Genomic DNA, 24,394 nt, shown 5'->3' with positions numbered 1-24,394 from the left:
CCATGAGTGTAGCTGAACAAAAAAAGTCTTTGCTTCTAGTGTTTACTGTTGTTGTAGAAGTATGAATTTGACGTGTTTATTTAGCCGACAGCTTCTCAAACAAATCTTCGTTCAGCCTTGAGCCTCTCTGCCTCGATTGCTTGATCTTGTCGATATGCCCTCTACAACATCAGGGGGATCAGACCTTACCTGACACACAGCTTCTGATACAGGCCCTTGTGATATCACGCATCGACTACTGCAGTTCCTTCCTAGCAGGCCTCCCTGCGTGTCCATTTAAACCTCTTCAGATGATCCAGAATGCAGCAGCACGTCTGGTCTTTAACCAGCCCAAAACAGCACGATACCCTGCTGTGAATCTCGCTTCACTGGCTCCCAGTGGCAGCTCGAATCAAATTCAAAGCTTTTCTTCTGACTTACAGAGCATTGACAAGAACAGCTCCTGCCTACCTGGGGTCCCTCATCCAGGTCTACACTCCTTCTCGCCCACTACGCTCTGCTTGTGAAAGACGCCTGGTGCTCCCAGCCCAGCACAGCTCCAAATCTCCAGCCAGACTCTTCTCTTCTGTTGTGCCCAAATGGTGGAATTAATTACCTTGATTCTCATTAACACTCATTTGACAATGTTTCCCTCGCCCCATCCTTACATGCCCACGACCTTGGTATCCTCTTTGACTCCCATCTTACTCTGGATCACCATATCAACCAACTTACCAGAACTGCTTTCTTCCACTTAAAAAACATTGCCCGTCTTCGTCCATCTCTCTCCTTCTTCACCGCTGAAAACCCTCATCCACGCCTTTATCACTTCCAGACTCTACTACTGCAGTAGAATTTTCTACGGCCTCTCCTTGAAACAACTCAATAAACTACAATACATCCAAAACTCTGCTGCCCGCCTGCTCACTCACACCTGCTCCCGAGATCACATCACTCCTGTCCTTCCAGAAACTTCACTGGCTCCCCGTCAAACAGCAAATACACTTTAAAACCCTCCTCCTCACATACAAAGCCCTCCATAACCAGGCCCCTTCCTACCTCTCTAGCCTGCTCCACCACTACACCCCCTCTCGAAACCTTCGATCATCTGAAGCCAACCTCCTCGCCCTTCCACCTGACACCAAACACTGAACCTGGGGGGACAGAACTTTCTCTGTTGCCGCCCCCACCCTCTGGAATACTCTTCCGCTAAACATCCGTACCTGTCCCAACCTCTCCACCTTCAAAAAACTTATCGAAACCCACCTTTTTAAAGACGCTTTTGATGTCTGATTGCCTCTGAATTTACTTCGCTGTTCTTGTCTTTTTGTCTTGCTTCTTCCTGTTTTATTTTCTGTTATTTTATATGCTTTTTTATTATTTACTTGAGTAAAGCTTTTTTGAGTACCTTGAAAAGCGCTCTATAAATAAAATGTATTATTATTATTATTATTAATATATTAATTACCTGACCCGCAGAGTCCCTTTTGACTTTTAAGAGATGTTTGAAAACTCATCTGTTCAGGGAACACTAAGGCACTTAAGCTGACCCTTCTATTCTTTGTCATCAGTGGTAGAATGAGTCAGAAGGTCTCAGATCGAGCTCTTAGGGAATTTTCAGCTCTAATTTCTGAATGTTGAAGTATATTGTTGCAACAATTAATTGCGGTTTGTTGGCTTGATTGTTCTACACTACCTTAAACAACAACAAAAAAAATCCTGCACTTAATGGCAGTACCTGCAGCCAAACAACTTGTAGCACTGTTGTTACAGGTTTTCCTTCTGTCTAAATTCTTGCTTGCGTTGTGCGTATCTTCTGACAAAAGCGTCTGCTAAATGAAACTGTAGAACTCTAAAGGGAGGCAAAAATTGTCACATAGCTTGCTTTCTTAGAGATTTTTACACAGCTGCACACTCTATAGAAAGCCATAACCAAGTCTCTTTGAGGCTGCACAGCATCAGCTTTTCTTTGCAAACTCTTGAATAATGGCATCCGTAGAGTGCATCACTGTCCCAGAGTGACGCCCCCCTGCTGTTTGTGTAGTTTTTAGCCAAACTCTGAATAATTTACAGCATGTTGCCCCAGTGTTTACCTCCAGAGACTATGCAGAAGAGTCTGTTCTCCAACATGGGTTCCACAGAGAGCGCAGGGGTACAGTGCTGAGTGGACAAAGCCAAGTGTCCCCTCCCATGAGAGGCTTTGTTGGGCCGTCAAAGCCTGGGCAAACTAATGTTTGAGCAGGAGATTCAAGTGCAGCAGCCTGCCAAATGTGAGTCATGGAGCTGCTCTCACAACAAACCAGAACAGCTTTTCTTTCATCACATAACTTGGAAATTCTCAGACGATACAGTTGAGTCATGAGCATAACCTGTCTCTCCCTCTTTATTTCTCTCTGAGACATTTTTATGTCAGAAAGAAGTTTGCCTTCTTCTAAGAAGATGATCACTCTGATTTTGTTTTCTTCAGCAGTTCACTTCACCTCAATAGAGGCATCAGGATGCCAAAAAGCAATTACTGTGTTTTGTCCTGCCAGGGAGTGGGGCCATTTGCTGAGGCTGCTCCGTCAATAAATCAGCAGTGCAGAGAAGAAATAGCTTTCGACGTAGAGTTAATGGTACAAGTTTTAGCAGGAGATAAAGTTGAGCTTAGATTCTGTCTTAGGAGTCATTTGTTTCACTCTACCCCTCACACTTGATGCATGCAGCTCCACAGGAAGTTTGCGTCACCCTGATGGATGACTTCACAGGCCTGGTCGTGAGAGGAATGAAGGCTAACTGGTTGAGTTCCATCTCTGTGTGTCTTACCTTCTACCTTGTCGTTTTCTCACTTGCTTTTCTTCTTTGTTTTTCTCTTCCACCAGCTCCCCACTCAGATCTGAAAACAAAACCTATGAGGCCTGATCCAGAGGGGGAAAGCAGCCCTCCGAAAACAGAACACATCCTTCAGAGGATGGAGTCTCCAGCTAAGAAAGACGCAGAGCGGAGGTTGACGACTCCTACGAAATCTGACGTTATCTCTCGATCACCGGGGTCGCCTGCATCGCCTTTACCCAGGATGAAAAGGAAGGAAGGTAAACAAAAAAGAAAGAGTCTTAAACTGCTTCAACTTACATAGAGTTTAACTGAACTGAAGCTATATTTAGCTTCCATGAAGCAGCTTCTCTAATGGCACCATTACACTGCTCAGCTCTCTTGAGGCAAAGTAATGCTTTAGTATCTGACTGAAAGTGACCACATGCTTTCAGATGCAAAGTTAAATCCAATAGAGCTGCTTCAGTTTCTCTTAAGTGTCAGGAGAAAAAGCTTTTATATGGAAACATCTGAGCTCCATGATCAAATACTTCAGAGAGAATTGAATTTGTGAAGAAAATATGCTGGAAAAAACATGGATGAATGAGCTTACACACTGCCTGAATGAAAGGTAGGCAAGGGAACTGGATTCAAAGACATTTAGTTTGACCTGGCGCCGCAGATATTTCCACAGTGCCGCTACTTGAACTCTGCACATGAAAACTCTAAGGAACATGTTTGAAGGATTTTGGAGAATAAGCCTCTTTTCTCTCCCTCCTTTATTCTTTATCCATTAATCCATTCTCTGTGGTCATGGTCTTTATTCCCTTACCATGAGGTGACAGGGATAACCCCCCTTCCCTTCAAAGTCCCAAACTGCTCCCAAAAGTGTGACAAGACTTCCAGTTTTATGCTATTCTTTTATTTCCTCCAGTCCCGTCTCTTTTAGAGAATTGTAATAGTGTACGGTTGAGTCGGTCGTTCCCAGTATGACCCACACGTCCCTTTAGTCTTTCCGTTTCTGCCGGTTTTGTAAAGCTCATTACTTGTGAGGTTTTGCTGCACCCCGAGGAGCATAATGACGATGGGAAGCACTTTGTGGTGCTTTTTAATTAGTAAAATGAAACTGAGGTTTTTCAGTCCAGTCGTTCAGGTGGGGGCTGTTTGAGGCTTGCTGCAAAGCTGGTCTGAGTCAGATTGGGCAAAAAAACCATCAGTTTCAGCATTGAGGGCTGCATCATCGACTGTGTGTTTTTACCCCCGTTTAGAGTTAAACGAAACAACCCACAGATGACAGTTTGAGACCATGCCAGAGTGTGTGAACAGTGGCTGAATCTAAAAGTGTTTTCTGGGCCGCTCTGTTTTCGTCTCTGCTGCTTTGTCCATGTGACGTTATGATTAACATGGTGCTGGTGGTGAGTTGCGAACAGCAGCACATCACACGGACCGACGCTGTACTGAGCTTTACATAGTCCTATAAATATCAAAGTGGGTCAGAGGTTTTTCTTGGAGAGGGCTGCGTGGCAGATTGTTCTTATGTTTATGATTCACACCTCCACCTATTAGACGCTGAAGGTTGAGTTCCTTTGTGTTTGATGGTGAACATCTGGTTGTAGAAGAATGAGGAGTTGATGTGGTGTGAAGACTCAAGATAAAGACTGTTACCTGTGTCAGACTCCCTGCAGTGCAGAGTATACCTTATATAAAGGTCTGTTATTGCTTTATAGTCTCACTTTGTAGCTGTTTTAGTCAGTATACAATTCAAGCTGATTTATCAGAAAGTCATAAACACATACAGAGATTGCTGAAAAGGAATGACACTGCATAACTGTTGGCAACTCAGCTAGAATCCAGTAGTGCTTTAGGGTAATTTTGAGCTGTTTGTGAAAAGACCCTGTGATACTTTACAAGTGATCTTGAGACATTCTCACAAGGGATGGGTACCTTTCACATTTAAAATAATATGGTATCAATGCCTGGTACCTGGCAATCGATATCGGTACTCAACAGCAACGATTTTAGGTACTTTGGTGTGTTTATTTGGTAAAAAAAAAATCTCTCAGTTTTTCAATTAGACATTTATTCCTCTGTCCATAAACTTGCAATGCTGTGTTCATGTCCAGCATGGAAAATTGCCTACTCTTCCATTCCCTCACAGTCACAAGGACGTGTTCTTACGTGAATCAGTACTTGGTACTACAGACAGAATTTGGTCGGTACCTATCTCCAAGTCTCACTTTTATATATTTTCATATTCACAATTGTTTCAAATTAGATTATCAGTGCCAAAGTCGGGTATTTCAAGATTTTATTTTTCTTGTCTGTGTGTTCAGGTCAGATTTTTCCAGGAGAACGTAAAGCCATTTACAGCACACAGAATCAGGGACGGATACAGAATTAGGTACTTTTATAGGTACCAACCGAATTCTGTCAAAAGCACTGGGTACCGATTCAGGTAAAATCAAAAGGTACCTTGCTTAGGTACCTAAATACATCCTTGTGGCTGTGAGGGAGTGGAGGAGTTGATGATTTTCCATGCTGGACATGAACACAGCATTACAGGGTTATATATTGAAGAATAAATATGTTAAATTAAAAAGAAATTACATTTTATTACTAAACAAATTGATATTTTTTACCACGCATGCACACAAAGGTACTGAAAATTGGTACCGCAAAGTACTGATACCGATTGCCAAGTGCGTAGAATCAGTACTGTATCGTTTCAAATGTGAAAGGTACCCATCCCTACACGGAGTGAAATTTTTATGATGACATAATGCTGGTTTAGCAGTAAGAAGCAAGATTTGTCGTTTTCTCCACTGCAAAAAAAATTCTTGGATTTATTTTGTAGCGATGGTGGACACTGAAGCTGAATAGTCAAAAAGAAAAGGACAGAAGAGCAGAAGAAAGCTAACAGGAGAGTGATAGAGCATGGGCTAAAGGCTAGAATAGGGGCTAAACTCTTTGTGATAATCTCCATTCCAACCCACATGTAGCAATTAGACTGCAGTGGTCTGTTTAGACTTTGGAGTCTATCAATAAAATGAAGAGTGAGGTCATGTTAGCTCTGCTTGGTTAGGTTGGAATTGTTGGATGAACACTGGTAGGAAATCATTTGCTTCTAAAACAAATTCACACCTAGGCAACAGTCATGTCTCCAGACAGTGGGTGATAGTGCTCATGGGAAAAGCAGTCTTTATACTGGTATAACACTTGAAATTCTGGCCAAAGATGTCACTGCAAGAAAAAAACAAACAAAGGAAGAAGAACAAGCAGTCATGACGCATGAAGGTTGCATTTTTGACCTCACCTCACTGTTTGCTTGCACTGCTGCTCCTCTCTGTGCTTCACTTCACCGTGAGGTTCCCCTCAGGTATGTAGAAGGAATGTGATGTATGAGCACACATCAGGGATGTCACAGGGAGAGGAGATATATGTCAGTGCCCCCCTGTAGGCACAACGTATCAGTCAAACATAAAAAGTAAACACCCAGAGCCAGATGGCAGAGGAGATTTATCGAGGCTGAAACGTTAGAAGCTTTGTGCGTATCACACACGCCTCAACATTTGTTTAGTATCACTTTTAAAATGAGTGTATGCTTTCTCTATGTGATGGCATTGAAAAGTTTATATGTTTGTTTTTCTCTTCTCATCGTAGACATCATGAAGTCAGAAGAGAGGCAGAAGCTAGCCAAAGAGCGGAGGGAAGAAAAGGCCAAATATCTCGGTAAGTGGACCAGAGGGGTACAAATATGTGACCCTTTACACAGGGAGAGAGCTCCCTCTAGTGTTGGGGTGGAAGCTGTTGAACTTGTGTTGCTACTGGCTCCAGGCTGCAGATGGCATGCACATGTTGCAGAGGGAGGAGAAAATGGTTGTTTGGGCTGCTGATCAAAAAAAAGTGAAATGAGCAAAAGCCCAGCCACCATTTTATCTCAGATGAGCAAGCACTTTTTTTTTCTAAATGCATGTTGTAACACTCACCAGCTGCGTCAGTACATTTGCTTTCTGTGTTTTATTTTAGCTTAGCTATGGTGCCAACAAAAGCTTTTCCTTACGATGACAATTTTAGCACGTGTGCAGCATTTTGCAGTGTAATGAACTCTCTGATATCTAAACTGTTTTTGAAACTCACTCTGTCTGACGCTGTACACTCTCCTCTACACTCTTTGAACTGGTTAAACACATGGCTGTCACAATAGCTACTGGCTGCTCTTACACTGCTTTGCATGATTGACAGTTGCCTCTGTCTTTTCTCTTACCTCTTACCCCTGCAGAAGAGCTCAGCATGTTACAAGGTAAGCCACTCACCGTTGTGTATGTGGTGCTGGTGGTGGTGGTAATGTGTCTTTATGGTCATCCTGATCCATCTGGATGTCTTATTTTATTACAGATCAGTAGTTTTTAACTGGGGTTGGGCAATAAACCAAAGAACTCACCAAAGTAAAAACACATTGCGTCATTCAACAATCCTACTCGTATTTGCATGTTTTTTTTCATTTCCAAAAGTTCTGAGTCACATGCATGCACTTTTGGTCCAGTTTGTCCATCACAAAGACTCTAAAGAGTTTAAGTATTGAGTTCTGGTCACATTGCCCAGCTCTAGCGCTGATTCATTCATTTAATCCCCCATGCTTCCCTGGTTTAAAGCTCAGTAACCTCTTTTCTGCATCAGTTCCAGTAAAATCATGTAGACATAGTCAGACCAATTAACCAATCACTCATTGGTAATGAAACATTACTAAGTTGTTGAGCTTCTGGCTCAGTAGTTGATCTTTCTGTTGCTCCTGATTTTAAGAGTATCCTGACATTGAACTTTGTCCAGCTGCAGACGCCACAGAGATCATTGGATTTTGTTTTTTAAATATGACATGTTTGAACCACATGCCACAAACGTGCTGTGATTACCGCTTTACTGGAGCAAAGTTTAGGTTAAAGGGAAGCTTGCTGCCAGATTTATCTCAGCTGCAAATAGATAAGTTCAAAGTGGTGATGTGGTTTTGTTTTCACAAACAGGGGAAAATGAAACGTATATGTTTTCTTTTTACTGTCTTTTTTTTTTTTTTTTTTTTTTTTTTTTTTTTTACTTTTTTTTGTATGAAACTGAGCTTCCTCTTTTCATTTCTGCTATGCTCTTTTTTATTTTTTATTTTTTTAATCTCTGGATACTGGCACCGTCCACTGATGCCTCTGTTAAATTATTTTGTCTATGTGTAGAAAAAAAGTAAAATTGTGAAAATGAAACTGTTATTATGAAATGAAAATCTAAATTATTAGATAAAAATGTGAAATTTTGAAATCAAAAGTCTCAAATTATGAGATATGAAAAAATAGTCATAAGACAAGGGAAATACTTTGATAAATATTTCAAGTTATGACACAAATAATAAGTTATGTAAAAAAGCTGTAATTCAGACATGGAAAGTTGAAAATAATGGAATACTCTTTGTTTTATACTCATCATCCCATAGCAACAACATATTATCTCATTATCAGGGCAAGTCTCTTTATTTGATCTTTTTTTTTTTTTTTACCTTTGGGGAAATTGACTATACTTGTGCTCTCAACTGTTGCCAAAGATCAGTATAACAGAAGTCAGATGTTCAAGTAGAGGTGTCTCTTCCCTTTAAAGGTAATTTTAGCTCTGCTTGAACTATTTTAGAACTCTAAAATAAAGTCTTAATCTGTTTTACAGAACATAAACAAAATATTTTGGTCCAATTTTGATTTTTAAACCTCTGTTAAGCCTTTAGTTAACACATTTCTGTGTGGGGAATTCACTCATACCCATGTCATTAGTCCTCAGATGACACCAATTTCACGTCATACTCTTATTTTCAGTCCGACTACATTGTCTTATCCAGCAGCGAGATGACTTTGACACACTTTGCAGGAAGGATCAGTCTAATTGGGCGATCACCGTGCATGCCAGATGGCGCAGCTCTGATCTAATACTCTGTCAGACCTGGAGAAAAGATGAGACCCGACCAAAGCTTGTGTTTACAATGTCGGCTTAAAAGAGATCTTATCAAACAAACCAGTAGGGTTTCTAGTTTGGTCATAAAAAAGAGATACTTTTTCAGAAATGCTTCACATCTTTTGTGAGAACTGACCACGCCTGCACAGCAGCATCTCTCTGGTGTTGTCTTTCTTTGGTGCGTTGGTTTAAATACTTCATGTTCCAGAGTTAGAGCTGCGCGGTGTTCATGATTTTTTCATGACCTTACTACAGTTAGCCCCGATGCTTCATGCTTCATGTCAGCACTGATTACTGTCAGGGAAGATTCAAGGAGTGGATTTAAAAACAATGCATACTAAAGGTTTTCGAAGAAAGATATTTTTGTCACTCGAAAGGATACGTAAATAATAAAAGCCAATGTGATCAAGTTGTAAATTGTGATAAGCAAGATATTTCAGATTATTTGTTTTCCTGTAATGAGCATCTTTACTTTAGACATCCATTACCCGAGCCCTCAGCTGAATTAGTCAGCTTAATTTTCTCCATCCATGAGCGTCTCACAATGAAGTCTTGTCCTCTAAAGCTTCAAACATGTCATCCATGGAAGCTTTAGCTCTTCCCTGTTTTCACCACGGCCCAACAAGTGAATAATGAAGCAGTTTCCGCTGCACTTGACTTACAATGTCTCTACAGACTTCTATCACTCGAAGCCAAAAGTACAGCTTCTCTCAAATCCAGGCTGTGAAGCCGATGAGCTGAGATACGCACTGCAGCAGACTGTTTTTTTCTGCTGCAAGGTGCTGGCAGGCAGTGCCTCTTTATAACTCAGCTGTCTGCTCCCTTCCCTTTAAAAAAGCCAAACTGTGCCTCCCTATAAATTTGAACCCCTCTCTCCCCCCCAGCATGTCTGCAATGAGCTGTCTCCATAATCTGAAATCCACAACCAGTTGCTTTTGTTGCATCAAGTGCTTTAGAGAGCTACGCCTTGCCTGCTTTGCAGAGGCTGATTCTTCATGGAGGTTTTTTCCTTTGTAGTATAAAGAAATATGGCGAGTTGTGTACACAGAGAGGCAGCTGCTAAAGGCTTCTTTACGCCCTCTTTGAAAGGCTCAGGCACAAGGAAAGGATTTCCATATCAAAGTGTGTGGTTTATTGAAGCAGACGTGGAGGCGTGATGGTACAAAAGTGTTACTTTAGAAGAAGTGTTTCTGTCTAATTCAGCATTCTGCTGTTCTGTGTGGAAGGGTCAGGTGATAACATTTGTTTTATCAAACAAAAAGCACAAATGAAGCGATGGAGAACATGATTTTTCTAGGGCTGCTTTGGTTAAAGGTGAACCATGGATACTTAAACCAAGTCAATCAAAGGATGTGAATAAAAGCATTTGTCTGTCTGGCATAATCCGGAACTGTGTTTTCTGTCCCATCTCAGCTTCTAAAAAGACACAGTGGCTGGAGAAGGAGGAGAAGGCGAAGCAGCTGAGGGAGCAGCAGCTGGAGGAGCGCCGCAGGAAGCTCGAGGAACAGAGGATCAAGGCGGAGAAACGGAGAGCTGCCCTCGAGGAGAGACAGAAACAGAAACTGGAGAAGAATAAAGTAGGTTTGAACACAAATCCATTCAGTTTGATATGTATCTCTCTTTTATTGAAACAGCAGCCAAACAGGATCACGGTTAAGGATTCTGTTCAAGGTCAAACTAGAAAGACTTTTCCGCTGAATGCCTCTAAGATCTGTATTCTGCTGCATTTGAAATTTCAATAACTCATATCCTCGTCTGCCTTTTTAGGAACGCTACGAGGCAGCCATCAACAGGTCAACCAAGAAGACGTGGGCAGAAATCCGCCAGCAAAGATGGTCCTGGGCTGGAGCACTGAGCCAGAACTCCAGCCAGAAAGAAAGTGAGTGAAGAGTCTGCAAACCTAAAGTGCCACTTTGAACCGCTCACAGATTACTAAGCTAATATCAGGCAGATGATACTTAAGTTATCCTTGCATCAGCGCGACATTGGACTCCTTAATGGCCACAGATTGGCTGTCGTTAAAAGTGTTTGTTGGTCATTACCGCCTCTTCAGTTTCAGCCATTAACCTCTGAAGTCCATTAGATGAAAATTATTTCAGCAAGTTTCTTCCCTCCTGCTCTCTGCTGTGGCAAAAGATGACTATTCTAGATGTCACAGGACAGAAGAGGTGTCTGTGTTCTTTGAGATTTAAGTTACTGAGATGGGAATTTTGTTTCCTCCAGAGCAAATATCCAGATGGTTGAGAAACAAATTTGATGTCTCACTGTAGGGTGCAGTGTTTGTTTTCGACTCACCTGATGTACTTTTGTTTTATGTTGTAGCTCTAAAACACCACTCCCCCTGGTATTTCAGCTACCACAGTTCTCTCCTATTGGTCTGTTTGCCTCCTCAGCAGTACTTCAGGGTCATTAGCCTCTGATCATGACTCGTCTGTATTGATCGTCTAAGTTAAAAATGTATTCAGCTGCTTTATTGCCATGGTGGCAGAATGCAAAGTTCTGTCGATGATATCAGGGTCTTCAGAGGTTATGGTAAACTTTCGGAAACAGCTCGATGGACTCTTCTGCCCCTCTGTTCCATCCTCTTAACTGAAGGCCCTAAATCAGGACAGTGCTGAGTTTCTCTTATGTGTTCACCAGAGGAATGATTGACTCTCTTAGTGATTTTGCATCCTTCGTCCTCACAAGCCTGTCGTCTGCCAGATTATGGGAGTAGAAAAGTGTAAAAAGGGGGCACTTGAAGAGCTTAGAATTAGGGATGGACTGATCCAACTTTTCTGGTCCCGATACCGATACCTGGGCTTTGGGTATTGACTGATACCAATCCTGATCCGATACTGGCATTAGATAATAACCTGCATGCTCTACTGTAGGATAAGAGTGGTAATGTTTTGAGTAAAAGACAAAAATGAGTTAATATGGAATTACTGAAGTTAATATCTATTTGAACTATAAGTGTTTAAATGTTTAAGAGCAGTTTGGTTTAAAAAATGCTTTAGAATTTACAGAAATTACTATTTGATTGTAAAAATTTGGACCTTGTAGACTAAATCATATTTTAGCCTTAGTGTCAAGTTTAGACTGATTCTTTCCCACCGATACCTGATCCAGCTTTGAGGGACTGGATCACCGCCGATACCAGGATCGGATCCGTGCATCACTACTTAGAATGTGCGATATTGTTTGGAGAATTCTCCAAGTACCAGTTTTAGCTTTTGTGAGAAGGGCACACTGCTTGTCTACCTTTCTGGAAACATGAGTGGAAAATCAAACTGAGGTCCTGCTTTAATCCTGCACCTCTATTACACTAATGCTCTCTGAACCATGTGTGACGACAATTGGTAAAGGAGATGAGTGTTCTCTTGTTCAGGGTATGAGAGGATATATAAAAATTGGGATTCATGCAAGTGTTGCACAAAGGAGTCAATGTTTTGTGTGTTCCCTGAAGTGCCACGTCATTGATGGAACTTGTCCCTCTTGTTCGGGGTAATGCTTTTTTGCTCTTTGCAGCTTTAATAGGATGTTTTTTAAATCCTGCCCCTGAGGGATGTTTACACATTTGTTTAAGTTAAGCTTTTTTGTGAGTGAGACAATCATAAAACAGTCACATGAACTGACTTACACCCACACTTTGAGAAAACAAACTTTTGTCTGTCTCTGCTGAGTTGCCTGGAGTTTAATTTTGTGTGCCCACTCTGTTGAAAAGAAGACAATTTTAAGTATAAATTGGAGAAAAAAGATTCTTTGCTTGCTTGGGATTGATAAAAAAAACTCACTGACAGCACTTTAAGTAAATAAATCTTTTGCAAAGAAAGAAGAATCCCAGTGGAAACAGTTTGCAGAGTGCTCTGTGGATTATCGAGAGTAATGAGGTCACTGTTTCTGGAGAGGGATTTTGATAGAGAAGTTCAGCTCACATTGTTTTAAAGACTGAAGACATAATTAACAAAGCCCCGGGAGTCTCTCTTGTGTTTATTTAAGTCTATTTGTTGGTTGTGCAGCACACAACTACAGTTAATACATCCCAACATCTTGGCAAAGAGAAATCCCTCCCCAATGCTGAATACAACAAAGTATGTGTGTTATTTTGGTGAAATGGTCCTTTAAAAGTTGTACCCTAAAACTATTTGATATCATGTTTGACGTTTGTTTTTTGCTATAGTTGCCTTCCTCTTTGTATGTAAACAGTCAGAGTTGGGCTGTAATTATGGTCACTCACCTCACAAACACGTTATGGCAGTTTCCCGTCCACTCTGAGGCGTTTGTTTGTAGATGCGTGATTCAAGTGTAACACATGACGCCGCAGAACTCCCCCCACCTTCCTCTTCCTCTCAACCATATGATTTGTATGAACATCTGTGTGGCGCTCTCTTGGCTCTCTAGGCAGATGCTCTTTGTCGACGGTCAACCTGCCCAAACATGTGGACACTGTTATAAACAAGAGACTGTCCAAGTCCTCCGCCACGCTCTGGAACTCGCCCAGCAGAAGTAAGGCAACATCTGGAATGACCACCTCCTCCCGTGTAACTGTGTCCATCACTCTGCCACCGCCAACACCTCCGAACCCGTCCATCATTATCCTCTTTTTCAGTTCTTCCCCTTTCTGATTTCAGCCACTGTCCTGTGCTTGATGGTTGACAGCTGACCCATTTCCATCTTCCAAATCCACTTTGAGTTCCTTTTTTTACTCTCCAGAATCTGGGTCAGGTCTTTGTTTGACATGCTCCGCATGCATGTTTTATTCTATGGGTTATTTATGATGTTCAGTTTTGGTTTGGTTGTCTCCTTTGACTGGTTCATTCATGTGTTTGCATCGTCCAGTGGATCCTTTTGTGCTCATTTTCTGCATAACAAACCTGATATGGGATGTCTTTATATAATCTTAAATGTTTTCTTGATTGATGATCCTGGAGGTGGGTGTTTAAATATTTTAATCAACCTTTGAGTCATCTTTTGGTGATGTTTCACATGTGTGCAACTCTCAAACCAGGTCACTTTGTACCTTTCGCACAGGATGAGAAACTTCTAAGGTTAAAAAAAAGTAGAGGTAGAGAGTGAGTCAGCATTTTCAGGAGATAATATATTCTCAAACACTCCCTGCAGCAGGTGCTGTTCCTGTGGTGCCTGGAAAAAATAGATAGATGACTACTGTGTCCCTCTTATTGCCCTCCTGTTCGCTGCTATAAAACTCCAAACCCTGTCTTTGAATATTCAGAAAACATCTTCTGCACCTTAGAACTAAAGAAGAAGGTGTGCCCCCTAAAATAAAACACCCTCCACTCCTCTTTCTCTCTGTTTGTAAGCTCAAGGCTGTGGTTATAAATAACTGACTCAGTGTCTAGACGAGCATTTCAAATAACTTTCTCTCCTGGGTGGTACTGATGCAGCTCAAGGTTATAGCACACACAGTTACTGTGCTCATCTTAGTTCTCTTATTTTCTCTTTGGGTGGCACTGAAGTGTCTGACTGTGGGTTTGTGAATAACATGGGGTCTTTATGGGCTTGTGGGCTTATTGGTGCATGAGCCACAACCTGATTCATTCTTATTCCCCTTCAGTGACATATGAATTTAGACCTCTGGTGAACTTGTGAATACATTGGGATCCATAAAGATCTGTCCTTGAATTTACTTGAGAATAATACATTTATTTTTTTTCTCTCCTGCAGCTCGTGGCCTTGCACTCAGTCCATGGGAGAGCAGTATAGTCGACCGTCTCATGACACCAACGCTGTCTTTCCTCGCAAGAAGCAGAAGTGCCGCTAGTGTCCTAAACAACAGCAAAGATGGTCGTAAGTTGAAAGACAAAATGTTCAATCCTGTTTTTTTCTGCATCACCAACATCCACAAGCTTCAATTATGAACCTTTTTTGCATCAGACTCTCCTCTTTGCCCCCGTTCGGCCTCAGCCAGTCCCCTCACCCTGTGCGCCCACCAGCCGCACCACCGCTGCTCAGACCGCTGGAGAGTGACGTCCAGCACGCCAGACATCACTCAGCGGCAGCACAGACGCAGCTCAACACCTGTAAGTCTGTGTGATAGCATCTGGTGTCATCTTTTTTATTCTGTCATAATGCAGAGCTCAGTTTAGTAACACTCTTTCTTCTGTCATACAGATGGATAAAAACAAGAAAGAAAAGAAAGATAAGGAGCGAGAGAATGAGAAGGAGAAGAGTAATCTTAGCAAAGAGAAGGTGCTGAAGAAGCGACAGTCTCTACCCAGCATGAGACACAGACCAGATCCAAGGTAAAACATATTTTCAAGTCATCCCTAGTTATTATCTCTTCAGTTTAGCACCCTACAGCTCCATTATAAAATGCGTAAGCTGTTTTAGATTTCATTTAAGATTTACAATCTGAAAAGCTTTAACAGGTTCCTCAATTGGTCTGCTTAAATTTGTCTCTACTTGTTAGCTCTGTGATTGGCTGAGGACTTATCCAGGGTGTGCCCTGACTCTCACCCAGTCACAGCTGGAAAAGGTTATGCTTTTCATGGCATAATGTGAAAATAAAGGTTTATTTGGTTTGTAACAAAAAAAAATAATCAGAGGTTGCGAGGAAATAGTGTGATCACTGGAACTATAAAGCCCAACACAAGCATCATGTAAGGCCTATGTAACAAAAGCAACACTACAGAAAGTGAAGCGTTTATGTCTACATGTCAGAAGGAGTGATCTTTTAAGACTAAATATGAGCTGGTCTTTACATCTGAACACATATTTAATTTTGTTATTTTCTGAGTCTTTAAAGACTGAAGTCAAAAAGGTTTGAATTGCCCCCACTGGTCAAATATAATTGAAAAATGGCTTATTTTGTGATGTCAAGAGACAAAACTGATGCCTGATTTAGTTGCGAAGAGTAAAATTTCTGCCAATGGGGTCAGAAAAATCTGCTTGTTCAGTTTCATTTATTTTAACATTATTCTTATTTCAAGAAACTTGAAAAGTAAATTTTCGGTACCCATATGTAGTCTGCGCGGCAGTATTTAAGTACAATTAATATCAAATACTTTATACAACACAGCTACAGCTGCTTGTGCTGGAGTTCTCCTCTATTTGGAAAACTGGGTTAGCCTTAGTTTAAGTTAGTTTACAAACCATGTCAAGCACAACGTTCATAATCACACAATGACAAAAATGTTTCAGTGATGAGAGAAATAACTGAATGGAAAATGCTAACATTTAGAGATTTTGTGTTTCAATGTATGATTTAACTCAAAAATACAGCATAAATTAACGTTAACTGACACAAATTGGAAACCTCAAATCCTGCTTTTGTTGACTGGATTGTTTCTGAAAATTGCAGCTGTCAATCAGTGTTTCTACTCTTTGTCTTTCAGTAGGCTGTCAAAAGATCACTTTGATTGCTTTTCAAACATGTTCAATCAATCGTGCAACAGCTCTTCCCCGTTTTTTTGTTTTGCTTTTAGGTTCAGATGGTATTTATCCAACGCTGCCACTCATCTGCCTCTTTCTGTCACTCAGCGGGCGTAACCGCAGTGACTTCCACTTGCTGTGACATCATGTGTATACCCTAGGTGTAAGAAGATAATTAGTTACTAAAAATAAATCACAAACATTTGCTTTGAATTCAGTTTTTGCAGTGTGGATTCCCTCTTGCAGAAAATATCCTGTCCCTTTAAACAACCAAAGAACAGGAGGAAAAATCTGGCACATCTGCTGTTTTGATATCTGTAGACGTCCTGAAAACAGACCCGTATACACCGTTCACCTCACATCCTCCTGACCCACAGCTTGTTTGCACTCAGTGGTTCAGCCCAGGCGACTGTGTTTACGTCTGCAGTATAATGACCTCATGTTTAGTGCTCTGAGCCTTGGCAGTGAGTGAAAGGTCCCAGGACGACTGGTCATTTCCTCTCTTACCCTCAGGCCTATGAAATAAGTGGCATTCCATGACAGAGTGGATGGTATAGGAGAAAAAAAAGTTCTTTTGATTCAATAAAAAGGCAACAAAAAGCTTGGCAGAGCTGTCAGGGCCTCAGGGCCAGAGATGAAAAATCCTTGGTATAATGCAAGAGTTACATTGCTTGTGTGTAGCTGCACGATAAAGCACTCTGAGGATGACGCAATGTTTGTGCCTGTCATCTGCTCAGGACAGGTTTCTTCAGGACGATTGTGTTTTGAACAACTTATCAGTTTGGGACTCAGAGTAGTGAAAAGAGATAAAACACAGGGATCTGTGTTTTTTCTCTGCTAAAAACGATTTCTGAGTCTAATTTTGTAGTGATGGTGGACACTGGAGCCTAACTGTCAAAGCTAAATGGAAGAGTGATACAGCCTGTAGCTCTCTATAACACAGAGGCTAAGCTGTTTGTAATAATATTCATTCCAACCCACATACAGCAGTTATTCTGCAGTGGTCTGTTCAAACTTGAGAGTCTATCAATAGAATTAAGAGTGAGGTTATGTTAGCTCTGCTTGGTAGATGACTGGGAGGACATAGCTAAAGCACCGGGCTGCGGATGTTGCTAACATGTAGCAGGCTACTACAACCTCTGCCTGAAGTCACATTTTAAACTGTAGCGCTATGTAACTCAGGGTGTCCGTGGGGTCTTACAAAGTATTAAAAGTTGATAAATCATTCGTGGGAAAATTAAGGCCCTTGAAAAGTATTAAAAAGTCATAATTGTGGTTTTATGAGGTATTGAATTTTATTGGTATTCAAGCTTTGGCTCCAAAAATATCCATGAATATTTATTTTTCTTCTCCTGACTGTCTCCTGACTGTCCCCTGATTGGGCCTTTAAGCAATTGGCCAGTGAAGTTGTCAGCTATTGGTAGCTTAGCAAGATGGGCATGCAGGATTTCAGACAATGAACCATGCAAGTCCATCTAGAACGTCTCGAAGCCGCCCACTTATACATCATCAGTGACGTGCCGATGTCAATAAACCTGCCTTTAGTTTCATTTATTCTTTGAAACTTTATTCCTTATTAGTTTACCTCATTTCTGTTCAAATGCAAACCACAACTGTTAAAGATGGGTTGCTGACAACAGCTTAAAGTCGGGATGAGGCCTTAAAACCTTTTTAAGTCTTAAAAAGGTTTTGAAATTAACCTCAGGATTTCAGCATATACTCTGTAAGTGTATTGATAAATACCTTATCTCAGTGCGTAGTATCCAGTATAAAGTTGTAAGTCTTCATCTTACCTCTGTCTCTCTCCGTCCTCCAGTCCCAGTCCTTTGTCAAGACAGCGGCCTTCATCTCCAGCTACGCCTAAGGGCAGAACTGCCTCACCAAGCCCTGCTGCCTCCCCTAAGCCTCCATCTACACGCGGAAGCCCGTCAACGCCTAAAAGTCGACCCAAAAGGGCCAGGACCCCTGCCAGGATAGACCACCGCACATCCTCTCCTGCCCCCCTTGAAAGAGTGAAGGAGCCTCGCAGGCCTGCAACACCTGAGGAGAGAAAGGGTGAGGACTGGAAACAACGTTAGTGTGAAGAGAGTGAACAGGTTAATGGGTACATAATAAAAAAACACCATAAAAAGTAGATAGTAGTAATACTAGTTCCTTTTTTTGGGCCAAACAATATGCTGTACAGTGTTCTGTGTTTTATTACATCCTCCCTGTCCCTTCAGTAATCCCCCATCCTGTGATGACAGTACTTCTTGGTAGCTTCCTCCATGTGTGACTCACACTGTGTTATTGTATTCTATTATAATGCTTCTTCGCTGTCTGGTTTCCTGTGACCGGCCAGAAGAAAAGGATTGAATGGAAAAAGTGAACGAGCGTCTGGAAAATCTTTCTCTCTTCAAAGAGCCAATAAGCAGAGATTACATCAGGCTTAATTAGCCATGCAAATGTATTTAGAGAGCCACACACAGCTTCATGGCCTGTGTATTGTCAGAGAGAGCGCTGGGAGGCTGTGCTAATCAGCCCTAATTATGTCATTACTGACTTCTGAAGCTATGGCTGTTTACTGTTTCCAGTTGCTGAGAACAGAACGGTGCTCGTGGAGAGAAAGAGCATGTATTAGTGATGACTGATGGGCTTCTCCTTAAAAGTCATCATTCAGGATATGATTGTTCTAGTCTCCACTAAAACAGCTGTTTCCCCTTGTTCAAGGTTCTCCTCTGGTCCCTGCTGTAGTCGTTTCCACAGCTGCTGCCTCCCCGCATGCACCGAGCACACCGGCGACCACCACTGCAGCCTCTTCCTCACCTGAGCCAGCACATTCAGCAGCGTCTGTTCCTGCAGCGTCACCAGCACCCTCTCCTTCAGCCAAGCCCATGGCAGGCACAAACGACCCGGAGGAGGCGGCGCGCATCCTGGCAGAGAAACGGAGGCAGGCTAGAGAGCAGAGGGAGAGGGAAGAGCAGGAGAGGCGTGAACAGGAGGAGAAGGAGAGGTCAGTAGTGAAAGTGCAGAGTCACTGTATGAATGAAAAGAGACTGAAGACACATCTGTGTCTGCAGTAAAGGGAAATAATTCCCAAGCTGTGTTTCCACTCAGGGAAAAATCAGTAATGGGTTGTTAAAAGACCAACCGGGACCAACACGGGAGACTAAAGGAGCTGTAGTTGTCAGCCACAGACTTGGATATGAGATTCGCATGCTGCTAGATGTTGCCGTTGTTTTCACGCTGCAAAACAAACCTCACTCAGGACATTAAGATCCAAAAGGCATCTGTAAAACCAAGCAGCAGATGCCTTTCTGAATGAGCCCTCACTCAACACTATGGCTATGGCGTGTGGAAGGATTAAGAAGCTGATAGCCTGTTGACTGATCCTTGCCACAACAAGTGAAGCCACTGTTCACAGCTTGGGAGTGGACCTGAGCCCCTCTTGGCTCACATTCCTTTGATTGTTTCCATTTCCTGAAATAGTTTTTCGTTGCTGGCACTTTAAGAGGGGAAAGTATCAAATGAAGAAGAAATGTCAAAGTATTTTTAATTGTGGGCGGAATTAAACATGCTTGGAGAGTGATTTAGTGGAAAAGGGTTTGCCTTGAATTGCCTGGTGTATATTTCTTCAGATGGATTGAGACCTTAACGTACGCTGCAAGCCCTGTGATTGGTCTGCTGAACAGGATCTTTCTACAGTTCAACATAACATGCGCAAAATATCTGTGATAAACATTAGGGGTGGGAAAAAAATGGCCAACTAATTATGGGGATTTTTTGTTTGACAATGTCAAAATTGTGATTCTTTGTCAAAAAATCTTTTTTTTTTCAAATTCAAATTCTTCTGACTTACATGATGTGCATTTTATAGAAAAACGTGGCTCCTGATATAGTCTGCAGATATTATCGTCCTTATTTAACTTTTACACATGGTCTGGTGATAAAAATCAAGCTAAAAATCTCAAAAATCGTAAATATTGAAGAATCCCAATTTGAATAGAATCAGCACCCCAAAAAATCAAAATTGAATCAAATCCCAAGATTAGCATATTGTCCCAGCCCTAATTAACATGCAGAGAATGTAGCAGGAAACAGGTGATCTCTGGCTGGACGCTAAGGTGTAGTGCAGAGTGTTGCCCCGACGCAGAAGTATGTGATGCCCACAACGTCGAGAGCTTATGCAAAAGTATAAACCAGCCTTAACTCCCACTTCGAAACTTTTCAGGATCCTTAGAGAGGAGAGGATAGCGAGGGAAGCCGAGGAGAGGCGACTCCGGGAAGAAGAAGCCCGTGCCATGGCTGAGGAGCAGCGCAAGAGGGACGAAGCCCAGCGCCTGCAGGAGGAGAAGGAGGCTCAGGAGAGAGCCAAGGCCGAGCAGGAGGAGAACTTACGGCTGCAGAAACAGGTACGCTGACTTTCATCGCCCTGAGCAGAAAAACTGTCAGGTGTCAGTGCTGCGCAGAGGACGGGCTGAAGTAACTCATAAACACTTCAAGCTGCTGCAGTGACAAGGACCATAAAGCAGCAGCGTAAAAATGATTGCTGCCTTTGGCATAAAGGTCAAGTCACAGTCATGAACGCACGCTGAAGCCTCACATTATCCCCTCTCCGCAAACTTGCACACTCGCCTCTCCCAAGTAAACAATCTGGTTTGAAGCATTTATCTTTTTTACTCTTTTTAGCTTAGCTGCTTACCTCATAGTGTTTTTTTGATAACTAGCTAAAATAAAACAGCTTTTTCAAGGCAGGAAGGTTAAATTGTCTTTCAGCTACTTAGAAGTTTTTCTGTTAGATGGATGCTTTAAGCAGATTTGTCTCCTCCTTTGTCGATACAAAGTTACAGAAAATGATGATACTCTATTAGCAAATGTCATTGCAATGTCAGCCCATCCTGTAAATCTGCACAGGAGCCCTGGCACTGTCTTCCCTCTTTACATCACGCTCTCTGACTCCCCCCTGTGGTCTTTCACTGAATTGGCACATGTGCTTGAGCAGGATCCAACATGGTTACACAAAGGCATAATTAAGCAAGTATTTTCCTTCACTGTGATTGGCCCTCATGGCTGTAAACTTAAAAGAAAAAAAGATCTTTTGAGCCCAGGAATACAGACAAATATTCCTCTAGTGGCTGTAAGAATAGATGCAAAGAGCGACCACACCCTCGCTACGTTAAAGGCATGTTATTTTGGCTGAGATTTTTTTTTCCCTCACTCTGCTGGCATTAAAGCTTCAGTTGGATTCTCGCCTGTGTGTGTGTTTCAGAAAGAAGAGGCTGAGGCTAAAGCCCGGGAGGAGGCGGAGAAGCAGCGTCTGGAGAGGGAGAAACACTTCCAGAAGGAGGAGCAGGAGAGGCTGGAGAGGAAAAGGGTAGGGCGAGACATCTGTGCTCTAATTAACGCTCCGTCAAAATCACCTTTTTGAAATCAAACTCTCAGTCCTGTTTCTCTAAATCCTCGTGTGGATGTTCTGGGGGATGAAAGAACGTTAAAATGCCTAAATGATTCATTAGACGCAGCGTGAGCCCCAGCTCTGCATACATCTCACAGTAACACAAAATTAATTCTGCAGCCATGACACAATAAGCTCCCCTGCTTCAATGAAGGTATCATGTTCCCGGCTACATAAATCTGTGGTCGGCCTCCTGACATGACAAAAGCAGGCTTGAAAGTTGAGTCCCTGAAACCAAGATGAATGATGTTTTTGGCTTATCCAGGATTGGGTGTCTGCATGCCACGATTTAATGGAGCTTAGGCTGTGTGCGAGCATGGAGCTATATATAAACAGCAATAATGGAGGCCTTGCTGTGCCAATCATATGTGCGTGTGTAGACCTATGTGTGCTGATGTGTGCTTGGTGACCGTGACCATCCACTTGAGTATACCACCCACATCTGCCTTGGTGTGCTGGCTAGGGCTTTCTTTCCCTCGCCTCATCTTCGTTCCATGTGTGAGCAGCTCTTATCTAGAGGTGCCAGGCCTGGTTCACACAGCCTCAGCCTGGCTCTGTGCTGGATTTAGCCCTCAGGAACAGCATGTCCTCTGCTCCACTTTGTAAAACTCTGTTTCACATTGACGGACTTCTATGAAAAACTGACCATCCTACTAAGGAGGAAGACTTTGTGGTCAGTTATAATAGTGTTAGATGCATCCTGATAGGCAACAGAGCAAGCAGATGGACAGGACTCTTGTAGCTTGAGGCAAAAAGTTCTGCAGCTGAATTAGTTTCCACCAGTGTAAGCTAACCATGAAAAATGTTTCACTTTTATGAGTGGCAGCTGCAGTCCCGGCTCGTCTGTCTCTGGCAAACAGTGTCCTCAGATTCAGGCTGTCATCTTCTGTCAAATCTCCTCCTGAACTATAAGAGACGCACTCACTGTTCATTGTTCAACCGTCCTACGCTGGTGTTCCAGCTGAAAACACAAGAGCTGCTTCACCCTGAGCTCCACCTGGAGACACAAGGGCCTCTCCCTGACACTCTCCATTCATCAAGCATAACTGCTGAACATACCAGCTTTTTTAGCTTTACAGAGAGGTAATGAACAGTAAAATATGAGCCTTGGCCTCACAAGGTGTATCAGCCCAGTCTCATCAAATTCAATAACGCTGTTGTTCTGTGGATGGGGTAATAATCCCCCCCTTTTAAGTAGGGTTACGGGAATTAAATATCTATTTCTGAACTCTAGAAACACATTTCTTCTGGCTCCCTCCTGTGTCCTTAAATAAGTCCTGTTTGTGCTATTTCCTTTGTCTTATTTCTCCCTGTTTTTCCCCTCAGCGTCTGGACGAAATCATGAAGCGGACACGCAAGACAGATGGAGGCGACAAGGTACATTCACTCTTCTGTTTAATCTAAATCAACAAACTGAAACTTGATTTGAAAGTCAAAGTGACCTATATTACCTGGCGTCTTCACAGAAAGAGACCAAGTCTCCTCCTTCCACGAATGGCAGCGACAAAGAAGTGGAAAGCGGGAAAGGTGAGCGGGATTTGTTTTACAAGTCATACCCAAGTTCAGGAGAGACTCTGAGATCCTCTTTCAGATAGATTTCTAACTGTTGATGCTCTGATAGGCCACATCGAGTCACTACTTCTGACTCATTGTCTTCATTAGACCTTTAACTGTGTTTGATAACTTAATTGCACAATCTCCCCTCTGCGTCAGTCACTTCTCCCATATGTGAGATTAAACAAAGTCACAGGTATTTGTTGCTCTTCATTTCTCATTTCCCCTCGAGCCAGCTTCCCTCCAGAAGATTTTGAAGAAAAAAAGATTTTATTAGATTATGTATCTGTGCCTCACATCCTGCACAGCTGCAGTCTGACTTGTTCTTCTTAGTTCAATCAGACCCATGTGTGCTTGCTTTTTGTCTAAGCCGTGGGACTGAGGGACTTTGAGAGGAAGAGCCTGCAGCTTTTACCAGATATTAGCTGTTGACACAAGCTATCCTTCATGGACACGCGTGGTCTTGTAACTTCTAATAATGGAACCGTGATCTTGACAAAACTAGACGGAGAAGCATGGGACCAAGCTTCAACGTCACGTACGGTAGATGAGCTAGATGGGGTTGGGGAGGTTCGCTGTTTGAGGCAAAGTTCCCCTACAGAGGAAGACATGAGCCAGCCACTGATGTGGTCGGAGGCCTGGCAGGCGCACTCTCATTGTAGTGGGGTGTGTTGGGATCTGTTTCAACCACAGCCATGTCCTCAGCAGAGTAGGGCTGGGGTGGGGGGTCTGGACTGCACAGAAAGGAAGCCCCTGGAAAATTTCTGCTCCCTCTTCCTACCAATTTAAGCGAGTCTGACACTGTTTAAAGATGATTGTTGACAGTGGATCCTTGTATGTGTACTTCTTTGTATAGACCTTTTGCATGTGCGTGTGTCCTCCTGCCCTCGTCTGGATGGCAAAAGAGATACGCTGGTAACCAGATGCTAGGTGCCTGACTCTTGTCCTCAAATTTCCAGCAGTATATTTTTATCGATGTTTTCAACATACAATTGTAGGTGGAATCTACGGAGTACTGACGCCTTGTGCTCCCAGCTCAGTGCGGCTCTAAATCTCTAGCAAGACTCTTCTCCTCTGTTGTGCCCAAATGGTGGAATGAATTACCTAACTCTATACGATCTGCAGAGTCCCTTTCTACTTTTAAGAAATGTATAAAGACTTATTTGTTTGGGAAACACTTAAGCACTTAAGTCAACCCTCCTACTCTTTTTCCTCTGGGGTAGAAAGAGTCAGAAGGTCTTAGACCCAGCTCTTAGTGAATATTCAGCACTAGATTGAATGTTG

General features: G+C 42.4%; 1 protein-coding gene across 7 annotated transcripts in view; it reads left to right on the top strand.

The window, feature by feature from the left end:
- The window catches only part of map7d1a (MAP7 domain containing 1a), a 44,457-nt gene that overhangs the window by 15,098 nt on the left and 4,965 nt on the right, over positions 1-24,394 (top strand). For 2 of the 7 annotated variants that reach the window (XM_074682792.1, XM_074682791.1), the window contains exons 2-16: positions 2,841-3,050; positions 6,430-6,498; positions 7,049-7,069; positions 10,162-10,325; positions 10,516-10,627; positions 13,132-13,236; positions 14,416-14,538; positions 14,626-14,771; positions 14,863-14,993; positions 17,939-18,177; positions 18,832-19,114; positions 20,333-20,513; positions 21,371-21,475; positions 22,883-22,933; positions 23,023-23,083. In XM_074682792.1, the coding sequence (XP_074538893.1) occupies positions 2,841-3,050; positions 6,430-6,498; positions 7,049-7,069; positions 10,162-10,325; positions 10,516-10,627; positions 13,132-13,236; positions 14,416-14,538; positions 14,626-14,771; positions 14,863-14,993; positions 17,939-18,177; positions 18,832-19,114; positions 20,333-20,513; positions 21,371-21,475; positions 22,883-22,933; positions 23,023-23,083 (2,001 nt within the window). The remainder of the gene's footprint in view (positions 1-2,840; positions 3,051-6,429; positions 6,499-7,048; positions 7,070-10,161; positions 10,326-10,515; positions 10,628-13,131; positions 13,237-14,415; positions 14,539-14,625; positions 14,772-14,862; positions 14,994-17,938; positions 18,178-18,831; positions 19,115-20,332; positions 20,514-21,370; positions 21,476-22,882; positions 22,934-23,022; positions 23,084-24,394) is intronic. The other 5 variants (XM_074682794.1, XM_074682798.1, XM_074682793.1 and 2 more) reach the window with 5 other exon arrangements.

This window comes from Halichoeres trimaculatus, unplaced genomic scaffold (genome assembly GCF_033239565.1).
Source record: "Halichoeres trimaculatus isolate MK-OKI-2021-1 unplaced genomic scaffold, fHalTri1.1 fHalTri1_scaffold_12, whole genome shotgun sequence".
Classification (NCBI taxonomy): domain Eukaryota; kingdom Metazoa; phylum Chordata; class Actinopteri; order Labriformes; family Labridae; genus Halichoeres; species Halichoeres trimaculatus.
This window is presented reverse-complemented; position numbering and strand designations above follow the sequence as displayed.